The sequence below is a fragment of the Anopheles nili genome, chromosome 3 (assembly GCF_943737925.1).
Source record: "Anopheles nili chromosome 3, idAnoNiliSN_F5_01, whole genome shotgun sequence".
Lineage (NCBI taxonomy): Eukaryota > Metazoa > Arthropoda > Insecta > Diptera > Culicidae > Anopheles > Anopheles nili.
Genome location: NC_071292.1, coordinates 34,411,096 through 34,430,671, shown reverse-complemented (window position 1 = coordinate 34,430,671; position 19,576 = coordinate 34,411,096). Strand labels below are relative to the sequence as shown.

The following is a 19,576-nucleotide window of genomic DNA, read 5'->3' as shown; positions in this document are numbered from 1 at the left end:
CTAAATTAGAGAAAGGACGTGTTACGCATTGTAAAAAGAGCTTCAGAAGTGGCAAAATTAACACTTACGTGGTACACAGTTTCCGTTGCCATCCATCGTGAATCCACTTGGGCAGTTGCACACCGCTTTGTGGTTGTTGACACGACAAAGAGCTCCCCGTCCACAGGCATCACTTACGCAAGGATTAACGCAGCGATCGTTGAAGCAGGTACGATCGTACGCACAATCATCATCGACCACGCACTCCTTCGGCGACGTAACCCTCGGTTCAGGCAAACATTCGATGTGAGCCTTTCCGACGTATCCCGGAGAACACGTACATTGCGCTCGATGGTTAGCGGAAGTACACTGGGCATTAATACCGCACGGATCAACCTTACAAGCCATCACGCATTGTCCTCGCACGCACCGATCCGTATCAGCACAGTCATTGTCCGAGCGACATTCTTCAATGACGATCGGTTTGCAGCTTCCGGAACGATCCATCAGCATGTCCGTCTGACAGGCGCAGATGATCGTGCGTAATGGCAGAGTGTCGATCACGCTGCACGTCTGCTGGTTCGCACAGGGCGTCAGCTCGGTACAAGGATTAACACACCGGTTCCGGATGCATGCTTGCTGTGAAGCACATTCGCTATCCATACGGCACTCGGGTTCGGGCTCGTCACGCATACATTCGACGTACGGGTTGCCACGCATTCCCGGAGCACATTCGCAGCTTGCCTGGTGGTTCTTGGCTATACACGTCGCAGTACGAGCACACGGTTGATCATCGCAAACTGGTCGACATACGCGGTTCAATCGATCACAAGCTTCATGCTCGGCACAGTCCTCGTTGTACTGACACATTCCGGTGACGCAGGATACGAACGGGTTGCCTTGCGTACCTGGTGGACAGATGCACACGGCTCGGTGGCTTTGTGCGACACAATCTGCACCACGTCCGCATTGCGTGGCACCGTACGTGCATGGACTGATGCATTTTTCGTTGAAGCATGCTTTATCGAAAGGACATTCCGAGTCGATTTTACATTCCGCTGCAAGACAAACGAAAGCCGTTGAGTTTACGCAAAAAACCGTAACGAGCAGTGATGGTACTTACGTTTGTAACATTGCGTTTTAGGATCACCACCCCATCCGATGGGACAGGTGCAGTGTGGACGATGATAGATAGCGCGACATTCCGCGCTACCTCCACACGGGTTGCTACCAGCGCACGGATCCTGGCACCGTTCATTGACGCAAGCCATGCTGGACGAACAATCGGCATCCACAACGCACTCCGGTGATACAACTGGCGGTTTGTAGCAGTTCTGGAATGGATCACCTACCGTGCCGACGGGACACGAGCAGATCGCTTTGTGACTCTGAGCCAAACATTCAGCGGTCGATGCGCACGGATTGTAGCTGCTGCAAACATCCACGCAAACCCTCGCACGGCATGATTCGGTAGGTGCACACTCCACATCGCTGTAACATCCCGGTTCATCTTTGGATACTGCATGCAACGATAAAACACGTTCGTTAGTCGTGGGAACATGAAAATTCATTCTAGCTAACAAAGCACTACGAAGCATTGTCTAAGGATGGTTTTTTTTTCTTTCTAACAAATATTAATAGGAAAAAGGCATAACAAATAGGGCTGAAAATGGTAAGGAATATTGGTGAAGCGTTTGTCTGAAAGCCAGAGAGATACATTAAAAGCTTGAAAAGAATGCTACTGGATATAACTACTTGAGCGATAATTATGATGCATTGGTAGGGCAATTTCAGGAGTAATCTGCTCATACCTGGCAAGCACTGTTTTTCCGCATCACCCGCGTATCCTTCTTCGCACACGCAGTACATTGTACGCAGCGGTAGTGTGTCTTGCACCGTGCAAACAGCATGTTCCGCGCACGGTTTCGTTTCCGTACAAGGATTCTTGCAAACACCTTCGAAACAGGCCAGTTTGCTCGGACAGTCCGCATCCATCGTGCATTGTGCAGGATCTCGCACCGGAACTGTTTGAAGGAGAAGGAGAATAAATATGCATTAAATGGGGAACAACTCTAGTGAACACCATCGTGCCAAGGAAACATACTCTTCTCGCACGAAAATTGTGCATCGCCGGTATATCCTGGTGGACACCGACACGTTGCCAGATGGTTGTCTACCCTGCATTGCGCGTTCGGGGCGCAGTTACACGGATCTCGGCATTGCTCGTTCTGACACGATTGATGATATGGACATTCATCGTTGCTGGTACACTCTGGCCGGGTGCAGCCCACTAATGGATTGCCTCGATACCCGTCCAGACAGTGACAACGTGCGTTGTGGTTGTAGTCCGACTTGCACAATGCATTTCGACCGCACTGCGTGTGACGACACGGATCGATGCAGTTCCTGTTCACGCACGCTTCCGTAGCTGGGCAGTCACTATCGCTTCGGCATCCGATTTCGTAGCAAGCCAGCTGCGCATTTCCGGTGTACCCTTCGCGACAGGCACAAATGGCACGGTGGAACTGTACGCGACATTCGGCATTTTGCGTGCACAGACCCGTACCGACAGTGCACGGATTCTGGCACTGCTCGTTAATGCACGCCTTATCGTTAGTGCACTGGCTATCGCTGGCACATTCCGGTTGGGGCCGTATAGGTTCGTCACGTTGCGGCATACACTGCACGAATGGCGAGCCTGCATGACGAGCCGGGCAGGAGCAAACCGGTGCATGATTGATAACATTGCACAACGCATTGATGCCGCACGCACCAATGCACGGATCCTGACACTTCTGGTTGTAACAGGCTCGGTTTGTCGAACAGTCCGAATTGATAATACACTCCGGATATTGGCATTCAGCACGATCTCCAACGACGCGACAGATACCGTTCGTTCGACAGGGTGATGGACTGCACGGATCCTTGGGTGGTGCCGTTTTACATTCGACAAACGGATCGCCGATCATGTTGCTCGGACACGAACACACCGGACTGTTGTTGATAGCGTGACATTCCGCTCGATAGCCGCAAACACCGGGACATGGATCAACGCACTTCTTGTTGACGCACGTCTTATCCCGTGGACAATCGCTGTTGATCACACATTCCGGGTAACAACCCCTTCCGAACGGACTTCCCTTGAACTCGGGCAAGCACTCACATATTGCATTACCGTTGGACACACGACATACGGTGTTCTGGCCACAAGGGGACGGGTAGCAAGGGTCCGATGGTGGCGGTGGAGCTATATAAACAAGTGAAGTGAAACAGGTTTTATTAGGTGGCGTTCCATACCCATAACATGATGATCGTCCCGAATGTCACCCAGCGTACCTTCTTCGCGCAAACATTGTTCAAACGCGTTGCCCTTCATTCCATCCGGACAGGAACAGACTGGTGTGTGGTTCACAACGGAGCACTCTGCATTTCTTCCACACACTCCCGGACACGGATCCTTACAGCGATTGTTGATGCAAGCCAACGACTTCTGGCAGTCTCCATTGCTGACACACTCCGGACGACATGTTTCATATGGATTTCCGAAGTAGTTTTCAATGCATTCACAAACTATCGCTCCACCATTATTGGGATGACAACGGGCATTGACACCACATGGCGAAGGGTAGCAGGGATCTCTCGGTTCGGCCAATGGTGGCGGAGTGGAGGCTGTGGAAAGAACAAATGGTAACAATATGGTAATGCACTATTTCATTCATTCATGTAATGCTACATGGCAAATGCTACTTGTAGTAATTGATTCGAACGCAAAACGCAAAAACCAGCAAAGGTTTAACACTCACTTAGTACGGTGCAAGCTCGGAAAGGATCTCCTTCATAGCCATCCGGGCAGAAACAGTTTGCGACATGTAGTGACACGTGGCATTTGGCGTCAATACCACATGCGTTTATGCAGGGATCGACGCACTTTTGTCTTAAGCAAGTTTGAACACGCGAGCAGTCAGAATTGCTCGTGCACTCTGGCCGGCAATTCGGAGGAGATCCTAACATTTCCGGTAGACAGCTGCATGATGGTACACCATTCGCGTTAGCACATTGTGCATTTAAGCCGCAGGGCGACGGTTGACAAGGATCAGCGGGAATATTCAAAGGTGGAGACTTTTCAGCTACAACATAAAAGTATTCAGTGAAGTGAGAATGTTACCACCTTCAGCAGACATTTGAGGCAATTTACCGATTTCGTAGCATCTGGTGAATGGATCGCCAGTCATTTTCGTAGGGCAACTACATATCGGGTTATGATTAACCACGGTGCAACGGGCCGAGAATCCGCAGCTACCAGGACACGGATCTGCACATTTGAAATTGATGCAGGCTTGGGTCAACGCACATTCCGAGTTTCCTGTGCATTCCGGACGACACATAGGTGGAGAACCGAAATAGCCAGACAAACAAGAGCACACGGCTTGTCCGTTGATTTCGCGACACTGGCTGTTAGGCCCGCAAGGCGATGGACTACATGGGTTAGTCACGGCCGGGGCTTGCTGCGGTCGACACTGTACGAATGCATTTCCAGCCATTCCATCCGGACATCGGCACATCGGAATATGATTGATCACTTCGCACAGTGCATCTTGACCACACGTACCCGGGCACGGATCTACACATTTGCTACGAATACAGGCCCTGTCCCGAGCGCAGTCCGAGTTCAAAACGCACTCGGGCCTGCAGCCTCGGTACGGATCGCCTTGGTATTCTGGCAAGCATGTGCAAATACCATTCTGACATTGTGCGTTTGCTCCACAGGGCGATGGATTGCAAGGATCGTCGTTGACTGGTTCGGGCGCTGTTGGACGAAGGGGTTCTATTATGAACTGATCGGAAAGGCATGGGATCTCGAGGCAATTCTTACGTGGCGGTGGCATTGGCCTACAGCTGGTGAAGGGATCTCCTGTGTATCCCACCTCACACGTACAAATAGGAGTGTGATTTATAACGATACACCTCGCGTTGATGCCACATGATCCGGGACACGGGTCTCGACACTTCTCGTTCATGCAAGCCTGATTACTTGGACATTCCGCGTTGATTGAGCACTCAGGCCGGCAATTCGGAGGTGATCCAATGTAGTTACTTAAGCATGAACAAGAAGGAGAACCGTTCGCATCGCGACATTGTGAGTTTGGACCGCACGGAGAAGGAACGCATGGATTTCTCACAACGATTGGCGTGTCTTGAACCGGAGCTATTGTGAAAAATAAACCGACGGAATGGTAGGGTTGAAGATATGCAAACATGGAGCTACAGTGAAGAGCAATATAGAGATGGATAAAGGGGTCTTCTTACGTGGAATTGGATAGCATCGAGTGAACGGATCACCAGTAAATCCTGACTGACATGAGCAAATGGGACTGTGGTTATTGACGTTGCACCTTGCGTTGGTTCCACATGTTCCAGGACATGGATCAACGCATTTCTGGTTGACGCAAGCCTTGTCTAAGGCACATTCCGAGCTCACCACACATTCTGGGCGACATCCCGGAGGAGAACCAACGTAGGTAGGCAAACACGAGCAAACTGCCTGCCCATTGATCTCCCGACATTGGCTGTTTGGCCCGCAGGGACTCGGTTGGCAAGGGTTGACGTATTCTTTTACCGCTGCAGTGCAAATAGGAGAGACAACACATGATTCAGGAACATACATCAGGGGTACAGCGAAAAGCAACTGCAAGGGGATTGGGGATTGCGAAGTCAACGAGTCGTGATGTGTTTTGTCAGAGTAGTCTGAGTGAAGGCGAGTCAACAATCGTAGTCTAACTAAGCATGGTCGAATAAAGCAAGATCAAAAGCAAGCATCAGACATAATGAGCTCGGATTTCTTACGTTCTCTTTGTTCGATGTTACAATATCTGAACGGATCTCCCTCGTATCCAGGGAAGCAAGTACACGACGGTAGGTGATTCACAACCTGACAGTCAGCGTTCTGCCCGCAGGTGCCAGGACACGGGTCTTGGCACTTGTTCCTGACGCAAGCCCTGTTCGATGGGCAGTCCGAATTGAGTACACATTCTGGACGACATCCTTCGTAGGGGTTTCCGAAATGATCCTCAATACACGTACACGCTCCAGCACCGTTTTGCTCCCTGCACTGAGCATTGGCTCCGCAAGGGTTGGGCAGACAAGGTGTCGTTTGGTCTTTGGGTGCATCTTGTTGGAATGGAACGCATTGCGTGAAGGGGTCGCCAGTGTATCCAACAGCACAAATGCACATCGGAGTATGGCTCACAACCCTACATTCCGCATTTGCGCCACACGCTCCTGGACATGGATCTTGGCACTTTTGTCGTATGCATGCCAAGTTGTTTGAGCAATCGGAGTTGCTAATACATTCCGGACGGCAATTCGGCGGGGCGCCTATCATGCCCTCTATACATGTACAAGATGGGGAGTCACCTACTGCACGGCACTGTGCATTTGGTCCGCAAGGAGATGGTTGACATGGATTGGTTGGGGTCATTTGTACTGGAGGTTCGACTGAAAGTGATCGAGAATGACGGGAAAGAGTGATCGTAAGCGATCGAGATCGAAGGCGAGTGGGAAAGCATAAGGCTGAGAAACGTACTCATCGGCTGGCAACGCACGAACGGATCACCAGTGTATCTTTCGGGGCAGCTGCAGATCGGATTATGATTCACAACCGAGCATCTGGCACCCACTCCACAGGTTCCAGGACAAGGATCCCTACATTTCTGGTTGGTACAAGCTTGGTTCTGTGGGCATTCTGCACTTACAACGCACTCCGGACGACACGTCGGAGGGCTACCAATGTACCCTGGAACACAGGAGCACACGGCTTGTCCGTTGATTTCGCGACACTGGCTGTTAGGCCCGCAAGGCGATGGACTACATGGGTTAGTCACGGCCGGGGCTTGCTGCGGTCGACACTGTACGAATGCATTTCCAGCCATTCCATCCGGACATCGGCACATCGGAATATGATTGATCACTTCGCACAGTGCATCTTGACCACACGTACCCGGGCACGGATCTACACATTTGCTACGAATACAGGCCCTGTCCCGAGCGCAGTCCGAGTTCAAAACGCACTCGGGCCTGCAGCCTCGGTACGGATCGCCTTGGTATTCTGGCAAGCATGTGCAAATACCATTCTGACATTGTGCGTTTGCTCCACAGGGCGATGGATTGCAAGGATCGTCGTTGACTGGTTCGGGCGCTGTTGGACGAAGGGGTTCTATTATGAACTGATCGGAAAGGCATGGGATCTCGAGGCAATTCTTACGTGGCGGTGGCATTGGCCTACAGCTGGTGAAGGGATCTCCTGTGTATCCCACCTCACACGTACAAATAGGAGTGTGATTTATAACGTTACACCTCGCGTTGATGCCACATGATCCGGGACACGGGTCTCGACATTTCTCGTTCATGCAAGCCTGATTACTTGGACATTCCGCGTTGATTGAGCACTCAGGCCGGCAATTCGGAGGTGATCCAATGTAGTTACTTAAGCATGAACAAGAAGGAGAACCGTTCACATCGCGACATTGCGAGTTTGGACCGCACGGAGAAGGAACGCATGGATTTCTCACAACGATTGGCGTGTCTTGAACCGGAGCTATTGTGAAAAATAAACCGACGGAATGGTAGGGTTGAAGATATGCAAACATGGAGCTACAGTGAAGAGCAATATAGAGATGGATAAAGGGGTCTTCTTACGTGGAATTGGATAGCATCGAGTGAACGGATCACCAGTAAATCCTGACTGACATGAGCAAATGGGACTGTGGTTATTGACGTTGCACCTTGCGTTGGTTCCACATGTTCCAGGACATGGATCAACGCATTTCTGGTTGACGCAAGCCTTGTCTAAGGCACATTCCGAGCTCACCACACATTCTGGGCGACATCCCGGAGGAGAACCAACGTAGGTAGGCAAACACGAGCAAACTGCCTGCCCATTGATCTCCCGACATTGGCTGTTTGGCCCGCAGGGACTCGGTTGGCAAGGGTTGACGTATTCTTTTACCGCTGCAGTGCAAATAGGAGAGACAACACATGATTCAGGAACATACATCAGGGGTACAGCGAAAAGCAACTGCAAGGGGATTGGGGATTGCGAAGTCAACGAGTCGTGATGTGTTTTGTCAGAGTAGTCTGAGTGAAGGCGAGTCAACAATCGTAGTCTAACTAAGCATGGTCGAATAAAGCAAGATCAAAAGCAAGCATCAGACATAATGAGCTCGGATTTCTTACGTTCTCTTTGTTCGATGTTACAATATCTGAACGGATCTCCCTCGTATCCAGGGAAGCAAGTACACGACGGTAGGTGATTCACAACCTGACAGTCAGCGTTCTGGCCGCAGGTGCCAGGACACGGGTCTTGGCACTTGTTCCTGACGCAAGCCCTGTTCGATGGGCAGTCCGAATTGAGTACACATTCTGGACGACATCCTTCGTAGGGGTTTCCGAAATGATCCTCAATACACGTACACGCTCCAGCACCGTTTTGCTCCCTGCACTGAGCATTGGCTCCGCAAGGGTTGGGCAGACAAGGTGTCGTTTGGTCTTTGGGTGCATCTTGTTGGAATGGAACGCATTGCGTGAAGGGGTCGCCAGTGTATCCAACAGCACAAATGCACATCGGAGTATGGCTCACAACCCTACATTCCGCATTTGCGCCACACGCTCCTGGACATGGATCTTGGCACTTTTGTCGTATGCATGCCAAGTTGTTTGAGCAATCGGAGTTGCTAATACATTCCGGACGGCAATTCGGCGGGGCGCCTATCATGCCCTCTATACATGTACAAGATGGGGAGTCACCTACTGCACGGCACTGTGCATTTGGTCCGCAAGGAGATGGTTGACATGGATTGGTTGGGGTCATTTGTACTGGAGGTTCGACTGAAAGTGATCGAGAATGACGGGAAAGAGTGATCGTAAGCGATCGAGATCGAAGGCGAGTGGGAAAGCATAAGGCTGAGAAACGTACTCATCGGCTGGCAACGCACGAACGGATCACCAGTGTATCTTTCGGGGCAGCTGCAGATCGGATTATGATTCACAACCGAGCATCTGGCACCCACTCCACAGGTTCCAGGACAAGGATCCCTACATTTCTGGTTGGTACAAGCTTGGTTCTGTGGGCATTCTGCACTTACAACGCACTCCGGACGACACGTCGGAGGGCTACCAATGTACCCTGGAACACAGGAGCACACGGCTTGTCCGTTGATTTCGCGACACTGGCTGTTAGGCCCGCAAGGCGATGGACTACATGGGTTAGTCACGGCCGGGGCTTGCTGCGGTCGACACTGTACGAATGCATTTCCAGCCATTCCATCCGGACATCGGCACATCGGAATATGATTGATCACTTCGCACAGTGCATCTTGACCACACGTACCCGGGCACGGATCTACACATTTGCTACGAATACAGGCCCTGTCCCGAGCGCAGTCCGAGTTCAAAACGCACTCGGGCCTGCAGCCTCGGTACGGATCGCCTTGGTATTCTGGCAAGCATGTGCAAATACCATTCTGACATTGTGCGTTTGCTCCACAGGGCGATGGATTGCAAGGATCGTCGTTGACTGGTTCGGGCGCTGTTGGACGAAGGGGTTCTATTATGAACTGATCGGAAAGGCATGGGATCTCGAGGCAATTCTTACGTGGCGGTGGCATTGGCCTACAGCTGGTGAAGGGATCTCCTGTGTATCCCACCTCACACGTACAAATAGGAGTGTGATTTATAACGATACACCTCGCGTTGATGCCACATGATCCGGGACACGGGTCTCGACACTTCTCGTTCATGCAAGCCTGATTACTTGGACATTCCGCGTTGATTGAGCACTCAGGCCGGCAATTCGGAGGTGATCCAATGTAGTTACTTAAGCATGAACAAGAAGGAGAACCGTTCGCATCGCGACATTGTGAGTTTGGACCGCACGGAGAAGGAACGCATGGATTTCTCACAACGATTGGCGTGTCTTGAACCGGAGCTATTGTGAAAAATAAACCGACGGAATGGTAGGGTTGAAGATATGCAAACATGGAGCTACAGTGAAGAGCAATATAGAGATGGATAAAGGGGTCTTCTTACGTGGAATTGGATAGCATCGAGTGAACGGATCACCAGTAAATCCTGACTGACATGAGCAAATGGGACTGTGGTTATTGACGTTGCACCTTGCGTTGGTTCCACATGTTCCAGGACATGGATCAACGCATTTCTGGTTGACGCAAGCCTTGTCTAAGGCACATTCCGAGCTCACCACACATTCTGGGCGACATCCCGGAGGAGAACCAACGTAGGTAGGCAAACACGAGCAAACTGCCTGCCCATTGATCTCCCGACATTGGCTGTTTGGCCCGCAGGGACTCGGTTGGCAAGGGTTGACGTATTCTTTTACCGCTGCAGTGCAAATAGGAGAGACAACACATGATTCAGGAACATACATCAGGGGTACAGCGAAAAGCAACTGCAAGGGGATTGGGGATTGCGAAGTCAACGAGTCGTGATGTGTTTTGTCAGAGTAGTCTGAGTGAAGGCGAGTCAACAATCGTAGTCTAACTAAGCATGGTCGAATAAAGCAAGATCAAAAGCAAGCATCAGGCATAATGAGCTCGGATTTCTTACGTTCTCTTTGTTCGATGTTACAATATCTGAACGGATCTCCCTCGTATCCAGGGAAGCAAGTACACGACGGTAGGTGATTCACAACCTGACAGTCAGCGTTCTGGCCGCAGGTGCCAGGACACGGGTCTTGGCACTTGTTCCTGACGCAAGCCCTGTTCGATGGGCAGTCCGAATTGAGTACACATTCTGGACGACATCCTTCGTAGGGGTTTCCGAAATGATCCTCAATACACGTACACGCTCCAGCACCGTTTTGCTCCCTGCACTGAGCATTGGCTCCGCAAGGGTTGGGCAGACAAGGTGTCGTTTGGTCTTTGGGTGCATCTTGTTGGAATGGAACGCATTGCGTGAAGGGGTCGCCAGTGTATCCAACAGCACAAATGCACATCGGAGTATGGCTCACAACCCTACATTCCGCATTTGCGCCACACGCTCCTGGACATGGATCTTGGCACTTTTGTCGTATGCATGCCAAGTTGTTTGAGCAATCGGAGTTGCTAATACATTCCGGACGGCAATTCGGCGGGGCGCCTATCATGCCCTCTATACATGTACAAGATGGGGAGTCACCTACTGCACGGCACTGTGCATTTGGTCCGCAAGGAGATGGTTGACATGGATTGGTTGGGGTCATTTGTACTGGAGGTTCGACTGAAAGTGATCGAGAATGACGGGAAAGAGTGATCGTAAGCGATCGAGATCGAAGGCGAGTGGGAAAGCATAAGGCTGAGAAACGTACTCATCGGCTGGCAACGCACGAACGGATCACCAGTGTATCTTTCGGGGCAGCTGCAGATCGGATTATGATTCACAACCGAGCATCTGGCACCCACTCCACAGGTTCCAGGACAAGGATCCCTACATTTCTGGTTGGTACAAGCTTGGTTCTGTGGGCATTCTGCACTTACAACGCACTCCGGACGACACGTCGGAGGGCTACCAATGTACCCTGGAACACAGGAGCACACGGCTTGTCCGTTGATTTCGCGACACTGGCTGTTAGGCCCGCAAGGCGATGGACTACATGGGTTAGTCACGGCCGGGGCTTGCTGCGGTCGACACTGTACGAATGCATTTCCAGCCATTCCATCCGGACATCGGCACATCGGAATATGATTGATCACTTCGCACAGTGCATCTTGACCACACGTACCCGGGCACGGATCTACACATTTGCTACGAATACAGGCCCTGTCCCGAGCGCAGTCCGAGTTCAAAACGCACTCGGGCCTGCAGCCTCGGTACGGATCGCCTTGGTATTCTGGCAAGCATGTGCAAATACCATTCTGACATTGTGCGTTTGCTCCACAGGGCGATGGATTGCAAGGATCGTCGTTGACTGGTTCGGGCGCTGTTGGACGAAGGGGTTCTATTATGAACTGATCGGAAAGGCATGGGATCTCGAGGCAATTCTTACGTGGCGGTGGCATTGGCCTACAGCTGGTGAAGGGATCTCCTGTGTATCCCACCTCACACGTACAAATAGGAGTGTGATTTATAACGATACACCTCGCGTTGATGCCACATGATCCGGGACACGGGTCTCGACACTTCTCGTTCATGCAAGCCTGATTACTTGGACATTCCGCGTTGATTGAGCACTCAGGCCGGCAATTCGGAGGTGATCCAATGTAGTTACTTAAGCATGAACAAGAAGGAGAACCGTTCGCATCGCGACATTGTGAGTTTGGACCGCACGGAGAAGGAACGCATGGATTTCTCACAACGATTGGCGTGTCTTGAACCGGAGCTATTGTGAAAAATAAACCGACGGAATGGTAGGGTTGAAGATATGCAAACATGGAGCTACAGTGAAGAGCAATATAGAGATGGATAAAGGGGTCTTCTTACGTGGAATTGGATAGCATCGAGTGAACGGATCACCAGTAAATCCTGACTGACATGAGCAAATGGGACTGTGGTTATTGACGTTGCACCTTGCGTTGGTTCCACATGTTCCAGGACATGGATCAACGCATTTCTGGTTGACGCAAGCCTTGTCTAAGGCACATTCCGAGCTCACCACACATTCTGGGCGACATCCCGGAGGAGAACCAACGTAGGTAGGCAAACACGAGCAAACTGCCTGCCCATTGATCTCCCGACATTGGCTGTTTGGCCCGCAGGGACTCGGTTGGCAAGGGTTGACGTATTCTTTTACCGCTGCAGTGCAAATAGGAGAGACAACACATGATTCAGGAACATACATCAGGGGTACAGCGAAAAGCAACTGCAAGGGGATTGGGGATTGCGAAGTCAACGAGTCGTGATGTGTTTTGTCAGAGTAGTCTGAGTGAAGGCGAGTCAACAATCGTAGTCTAACTAAGCATGGTCGAATAAAGCAAGATCAAAAGCAAGCATCAGACATAATGAGCTCGGATTTCTTACGTTCTCTTTGTTCGATGTTACAATATCTGAACGGATCTCCCTCGTATCCAGGGAAGCAAGTACACGACGGTAGGTGATTCACAACCTGACAGTCAGCGTTCTGGCCGCAGGTGCCAGGACACGGGTCTTGGCACTTGTTCCTGACGCAAGCCCTGTTCGATGGGCAGTCCGAATTGAGTACACATTCTGGACGACATCCTTCGTAGGGGTTTCCGAAATGATCCTCAATACACGTACACGCTCCAGCACCGTTTTGCTCCCTGCACTGAGCATTGGCTCCGCAAGGGTTGGGCAGACAAGGTGTCGTTTGGTCTTTGGGTGCATCTTGTTGGAATGGAACGCATTGCGTGAAGGGGTCGCCAGTGTATCCAACAGCACAAATGCACATCGGAGTATGGCTCACAACCCTACATTCCGCATTTGCGCCACACGCTCCTGGACATGGATCTTGGCACTTTTGTCGTATGCATGCCAAGTTGTTTGAGCAATCGGAGTTGCTAATACATTCCGGACGGCAATTCGGCGGGGCGCCTATCATGCCCTCTATACATGTACAAGATGGGGAGTCACCTACTGCACGGCACTGTGCATTTGGTCCGCAAGGAGATGGTTGACATGGATTGGTTGGGGTCATTTGTACTGGAGGTTCGACTGAAAGTGATCGAGAATGACGGGAAAGAGTGATCGTAAGCGATCGAGATCGAAGGCGAGTGGGAAAGCATAAGGCTGAGAAACGTACTCATCGGCTGGCAACGCACGAACGGATCACCAGTGTATCTTTCGGGGCAGCTGCAGATCGGATTATGATTCACAACCGAGCATCTGGCACCCACTCCACAGGTTCCAGGACAAGGATCCCTACATTTCTGGTTGGTACAAGCTTGGTTCTGTGGGCATTCTGCACTTACAACGCACTCCGGACGACACGTCGGAGGGCTACCAATGTACCCTGGAACACAGGAGCACACGGCTTGTCCGTTGATTTCGCGACACTGGCTGTTAGGCCCGCAAGGCGATGGACTACATGGGTTAGTCACGGCCGGGGCTTGCTGCGGTCGACACTGTACGAATGCATTTCCAGCCATTCCATCCGGACATCGGCACATCGGAATATGATTGATCACTTCGCACAGTGCATCTTGACCACACGTACCCGGGCACGGATCTACACATTTGCTACGAATACAGGCCCTATCCCGAGCGCAGTCCGAGTTCAAAACGCACTCGGGCCTGCAGCCTCGGTACGGATCGCCTTGGTATTCTGGCAAGCATGTGCAAATACCATTCTGACATTGTGCGTTTGCTCCACAGGGCGATGGATTGCAAGGATCGTCGTTGACTGGTTCGGGCGCTGTTGGACGAAGGGGTTCTATTATGAACTGATCGGAAAGGCATGGGATCTCGAGGCAATTCTTACGTGGCGGTGGCATTGGCCTACAGCTGGTGAAGGGATCTCCTGTGTATCCTACTTCACAAGAGCATATGGGCGTGTGATTTATAACGTTACACCTCGCGTTGATGCCACATGATCCGGGACACGGGTCTCGACACTTCTCGTTCATGCAAGCCTGATTACTTGGACATTCCGCGTTGATTGAGCACTCAGGCCGGCAATTCGGAGGTGATCCAATGTAGTTACTTAAGCATGAACAAGAAGGAGAACCGTTCGCATCGCGACATTGTGAGTTTGGACCGCACGGAGAAGGAACGCATGGATTTCTCACAACGATTGGCGTGTCTTGAACCGGAGCTATTGTGAAAAATAAACCGACGGAATGGTAGGGTTGAAGATATGCAAACATGGAGCTACAGTGAAGAGCAATATAGAGATGGATAAAGGGGTCTTCTTACGTGGAATTGGATAGCATCGAGTGAACGGATCACCAGTAAATCCTGACTGACATGAGCAAATGGGACTGTGGTTATTGACGTTGCACCTTGCGTTGGTTCCACATGTTCCAGGACATGGATCAACGCATTTCTGGTTGACGCAAGCCTTGTCTAAGGCACATTCCGAGCTCACCACACATTCTGGGCGACATCCCGGAGGAGAACCAACGTAGGTAGGCAAACACGAGCAAACTGCCTGCCCATTGATCTCCCGACATTGGCTGTTTGGCCCGCAGGGACTCGGTTGGCAAGGGTTGACGTATTCTTTTACCGCTGCAGTGCAAATAGGAGAGACAACACATGATTCAGGAACATACATCAGGGGTACAGCGAAAAGCAACTGCAAGGGGATTGGGGATTGCGAAGTCAACGAGTCGTGATGTGTTTTGTCAGAGTAGTCTGAGTGAAGGCGAGTCAACAATCGTAGTCTAACTAAGCATGGTCGAATAAAGCAAGATCAAAAGCAAGCATCAGGCATAATGAGCTCGGATTTCTTACGTTCTCTTTGTTCGATGTTACAATATCTGAACGGATCTCCCTCGTATCCAGGGAAGCAAGTACACGACGGTAGGTGATTCACAACCTGACAGTCAGCGTTCTGGCCGCAGGTGCCAGGACACGGGTCTTGGCACTTGTTCCTGACGCAAGCCCTGTTCGATGGGCAGTCCGAATTGAGTACACATTCTGGACGACATCCTTCGTAGGGGTTTCCGAAATGATCCTCAATACACGTACACGCTCCAGCACCGTTTTGCTCCCTGCACTGAGCATTGGCTCCGCAAGGGTTGGGCAGACAAGGTGTCGTTTGGTCTTTGGGTGCATCTTGTTGGAATGGAACGCATTGCGTGAAGGGGTCGCCAGTGTATCCAACAGCACAAATGCACATCGGAGTATGGCTCACAACCCTACATTCCGCATTTGCGCCACACGCTCCTGGACATGGATCTTGGCACTTTTGTCGTATGCATGCCAAGTTGTTTGAGCAATCGGAGTTGCTAATACATTCCGGACGGCAATTCGGCGGGGCGCCTATCATGCCCTCTATACATGTACAAGATGGGGAGTCACCTACTGCACGGCACTGTGCATTTGGTCCGCAAGGAGATGGTTGACATGGATTGGTTGGGGTCATTTGTACTGGAGGTTCGACTGAAAGTGATCGAGAATGACGGGAAAGAGTGATCGTAAGCGATCGAGATCGAAGGCGAGTGGGAAAGCATAAGGCTGAGAAACGTACTCATCGGCTGGCAACGCACGAACGGATCACCAGTGTATCTTTCGGGGCAGCTGCAGATCGGATTATGATTCACAACCGAGCATCTGGCACCCACTCCACAGGTTCCAGGACAAGGATCCCTACATTTCTGGTTGGTACAAGCTTGGTTCTGTGGGCATTCTGCACTTACAACGCACTCCGGACGACACGTCGGAGGGCTACCAATGTACCCTGGAACACAGGAGCACACGGCTTGTCCGTTGATTTCGCGACACTGGCTGTTAGGCCCGCAAGGCGATGGACTACATGGGTTAGTCACGGCCGGGGCTTGCTGCGGTCGACACTGTACGAATGCATTTCCAGCCATTCCATCCGGACATCGGCACATCGGAATATGATTGATCACTTCGCACAGTGCATCTTGACCACACGTACCCGGGCACGGATCTACACATTTGCTACGAATACAGGCCCTGTCCCGAGCGCAGTCCGAGTTCAAAACGCACTCGGGCCTGCAGCCTCGGTACGGATCGCCTTGGTATTCTGGCAAGCATGTGCAAATACCATTCTGACATTGTGCGTTTGCTCCACAGGGCGATGGATTGCAAGGATCGTCGTTGACTGGTTCGGGCGCTGTTGGACGAAGGGGTTCTATTATGAACTGATCGGAAAGGCATGGGATCTCGAGGCAATTCTTACGTGGCGGTGGCATTGGCCTACAGCTGGTGAAGGGATCTCCTGTGTATCCCACCTCACACGTACAAATAGGAGTGTGATTTATAACGATACACCTCGCGTTGATGCCACATGATCCGGGACACGGGTCTCGACACTTCTCGTTCATGCAAGCCTGATTACTTGGACATTCCGCGTTGATTGAGCACTCAGGCCGGCAATTCGGAGGTGATCCAATGTAGTTACTTAAGCATGAACAAGAAGGAGAACCGTTCGCATCGCGACATTGTGAGTTTGGACCGCACGGAGAAGGAACGCATGGATTTCTCACAACGATTGGCGTGTCTTGAACCGGAGCTATTGTGAAAAATAAACCGACGGAATGGTAGGGTTGAAGATATGCAAACATGGAGCTACAGTGAAGAGCAATATAGAGATGGATAAAGGGGTCTTCTTACGTGGAATTGGATAGCATCGAGTGAACGGATCACCAGTAAATCCTGACTGACATGAGCAAATGGGACTGTGGTTATTGACGTTGCACCTTGCGTTGGTTCCACATGTTCCAGGACATGGATCAACGCATTTCTGGTTGACGCAAGCCTTGTCTAAGGCACATTCCGAGCTCACCACACATTCTGGGCGACATCCCGGAGGAGAACCAACGTAGGTAGGCAAACACGAGCAAACTGCCTGCCCATTGATCTCCCGACATTGGCTGTTTGGCCCGCAGGGACTCGGTTGGCAAGGGTTGACGTATTCTTTTACCGCTGCAGTGCAAATAGGAGAGACAACACATGATTCAGGAACATACATCAGGGGTACAGCGAAAAGCAACTGCAAGGGGATTGGGGATTGCGAAGTCAACGAGTCGTGATGTGTTTTGTCAGAGTAGTCTGAGTGAAGGCGAGTCAACAATCGTAGTCTAACTAAGCATGGTCGAATAAAGCAAGATCAAAAGCAAGCATCAGGCATAATGAGCTCGGATTTCTTACGTTCTCTTTGTTCGATGTTACAATATCTGAACGGATCTCCCTCGTATCCAGGGAAGCAAGTACACGACGGTAGGTGATTCACAACCTGACAGTCAGCGTTCTGGCCGCAGGTGCCAGGACACGGGTCTTGGCACTTGTTCCTGACGCAAGCCCTGTTCGATGGGCAGTCCGAATTGAGTACACATTCTGGACGACATCCTTCGTAGGGGTTTCCGAAATGATCCTCAATACACGTACACGCTCCAGCACCGTTTTGCTCCCTGCACTGAGCATTGGCTCCGCAAGGGTTGGGCAGACAAGGTGTCGTTTGGTCTTTGGGTGCATCTTGTTGGAATGGAACGCATTGCGTGAAGGGGTCGCCAGTGTATCCAACAGCACAAATGCACATCGGAGTATGGCTCACAACCCTACATTCCGCATTTGCGCCACACGCTCCTGGACATGGATCTTGGCACTTTTGTCGTATGCATGCCAAGTTGTTTGAGCAATCGGAGTTGCTAATACATTCCGGACGGCAATTCGGCGGGGCGCCTATCATGCCCTCTATACATGTACAAGATGGGGAGTCACCTACTGCACGGCACTGTGCATTTGGTCCGCAAGGAGATGGTTGACATGGATTGGTTGGGGTCATTTGTACTGGAGGTTCGACTGAAAGTGATCGAGAATGACGGGAAAGAGTGATCGTAAGCGATCGAGATCGAAGGCGAGTGGGAAAGCATAAGGCTGAGAAACGTACTCATCGGCTGGCAACGCACGAACGGATCACCAGTGTATCTTTCGGGGCAGCTGCAGATCGGATTATGATTCACAACCGAGCATCTGGCACCCACTCCACAGGTTCCAGGACAAGGATCCCTACATTTCTGGTTGGTACAAGCTTGGTTCTGTGAGCATTCTGCACTTACAACGCACTCCGGACGACACGTCGGAGGGCTACCAATGTACCCTGGAACACAGGAGCACACGGCTTGTCCGTTGATTTCGCGACACTGGCTGTTAGGCCCGCAAGGCGATGGACTACATGGGTTAGTCACGGCCGGGGCTTGCTGCGGTCGACACTGTACGAATGCATTTCCAGCCATTCCATCCGGACATCGGCACATCGGAATATGATTGATCACTTCGCACAGTGCATCTTGACCACACGTACCCGGGCACGGATCTACACATTTGCTACGAATACAGGCCCTATCCCGAGCGCAGTCCGAGTTCAAAACGCACTCGGGCCTGCAGCCTCGGTACGGATCGCCTTGGTATTCTGGCAAGCATGTGCAAATACCATTCTGACATTGTGCGTTTGCTCCACAGGGCGATGGATTGCAAGGATCGTCGTTGACTGGTTCGGGCGCTGTTGGACGAAGGGGTTCTATTATGAACTGATCGGAAAGGCATGGGATCTCGAGGCAATTCTTACGTGGCGGTGGCATTGGCCTACAGCTGGTGAAGGGATCTCCTGTGTATCCTACTTCACAAGAGCATATGGGCGTGTGATTTATAACGTTACACCTCGCGTTGATGCCACATGATCCGGGACACGGGTCTCGACACTTCTCGTTCATGCAAGCCTGATTACTTGGACATTCCGCGTTGATTGAGCACTCAGGCCGGCAATTCGGAGGTGATCCAATGTAGTTACTTAAGCATGAACAAGAAGGAGAACCGTTCGCATCGCGACATTGTGAGTTTGGACCGCACGGAGAAGGAACGCATGGATTTCTCACAACGATTGGCGTGTCTTGAACCGGAGCTATTGTGAAAAATAAACCGACGGAATGGTAGGGTTGAAGATATGCAAACATGGAGCTACAGT

At 51.3% G+C, this 19,576-nt stretch overlaps 1 protein-coding gene across 1 annotated transcript in view; it reads right to left on the bottom strand.

Moving 5' to 3' along the window:
• Window positions 1-19,576, bottom strand: part of LOC128723345 (uncharacterized) — a 95,821-nt gene that overhangs the window by 6,278 nt on the left and 69,967 nt on the right. Inside the window, 31 exon segments of the mRNA XM_053817074.1 lie at window positions 69-1,037; window positions 1,103-1,498; window positions 1,791-2,003; window positions 2,084-3,226; window positions 3,316-3,648; window positions 3,777-4,106; window positions 4,175-4,786; window positions 4,853-5,185; window positions 5,287-5,598; window positions 5,824-6,474; window positions 6,563-7,174; window positions 7,241-7,573; window positions 7,675-7,986; window positions 8,212-8,862; window positions 8,951-9,562; window positions 9,620-9,961; window positions 10,063-10,374; window positions 10,600-11,250; window positions 11,339-11,950; window positions 12,017-12,349; window positions 12,451-12,762; window positions 12,988-13,638; window positions 13,727-14,338; window positions 14,405-14,737; window positions 14,788-15,150; window positions 15,376-16,026; window positions 16,115-16,726; window positions 16,793-17,125; window positions 17,227-17,538; window positions 17,764-18,414; window positions 18,503-19,513. Coding sequence (XP_053673049.1) covers window positions 69-1,037; window positions 1,103-1,498; window positions 1,791-2,003; window positions 2,084-3,226; window positions 3,316-3,648; window positions 3,777-4,106; window positions 4,175-4,786; window positions 4,853-5,185; window positions 5,287-5,598; window positions 5,824-6,474; window positions 6,563-7,174; window positions 7,241-7,573; window positions 7,675-7,986; window positions 8,212-8,862; window positions 8,951-9,562; window positions 9,620-9,961; window positions 10,063-10,374; window positions 10,600-11,250; window positions 11,339-11,950; window positions 12,017-12,349; window positions 12,451-12,762; window positions 12,988-13,638; window positions 13,727-14,338; window positions 14,405-14,737; window positions 14,788-15,150; window positions 15,376-16,026; window positions 16,115-16,726; window positions 16,793-17,125; window positions 17,227-17,538; window positions 17,764-18,414; window positions 18,503-19,513 — 15,903 coding nt within the window.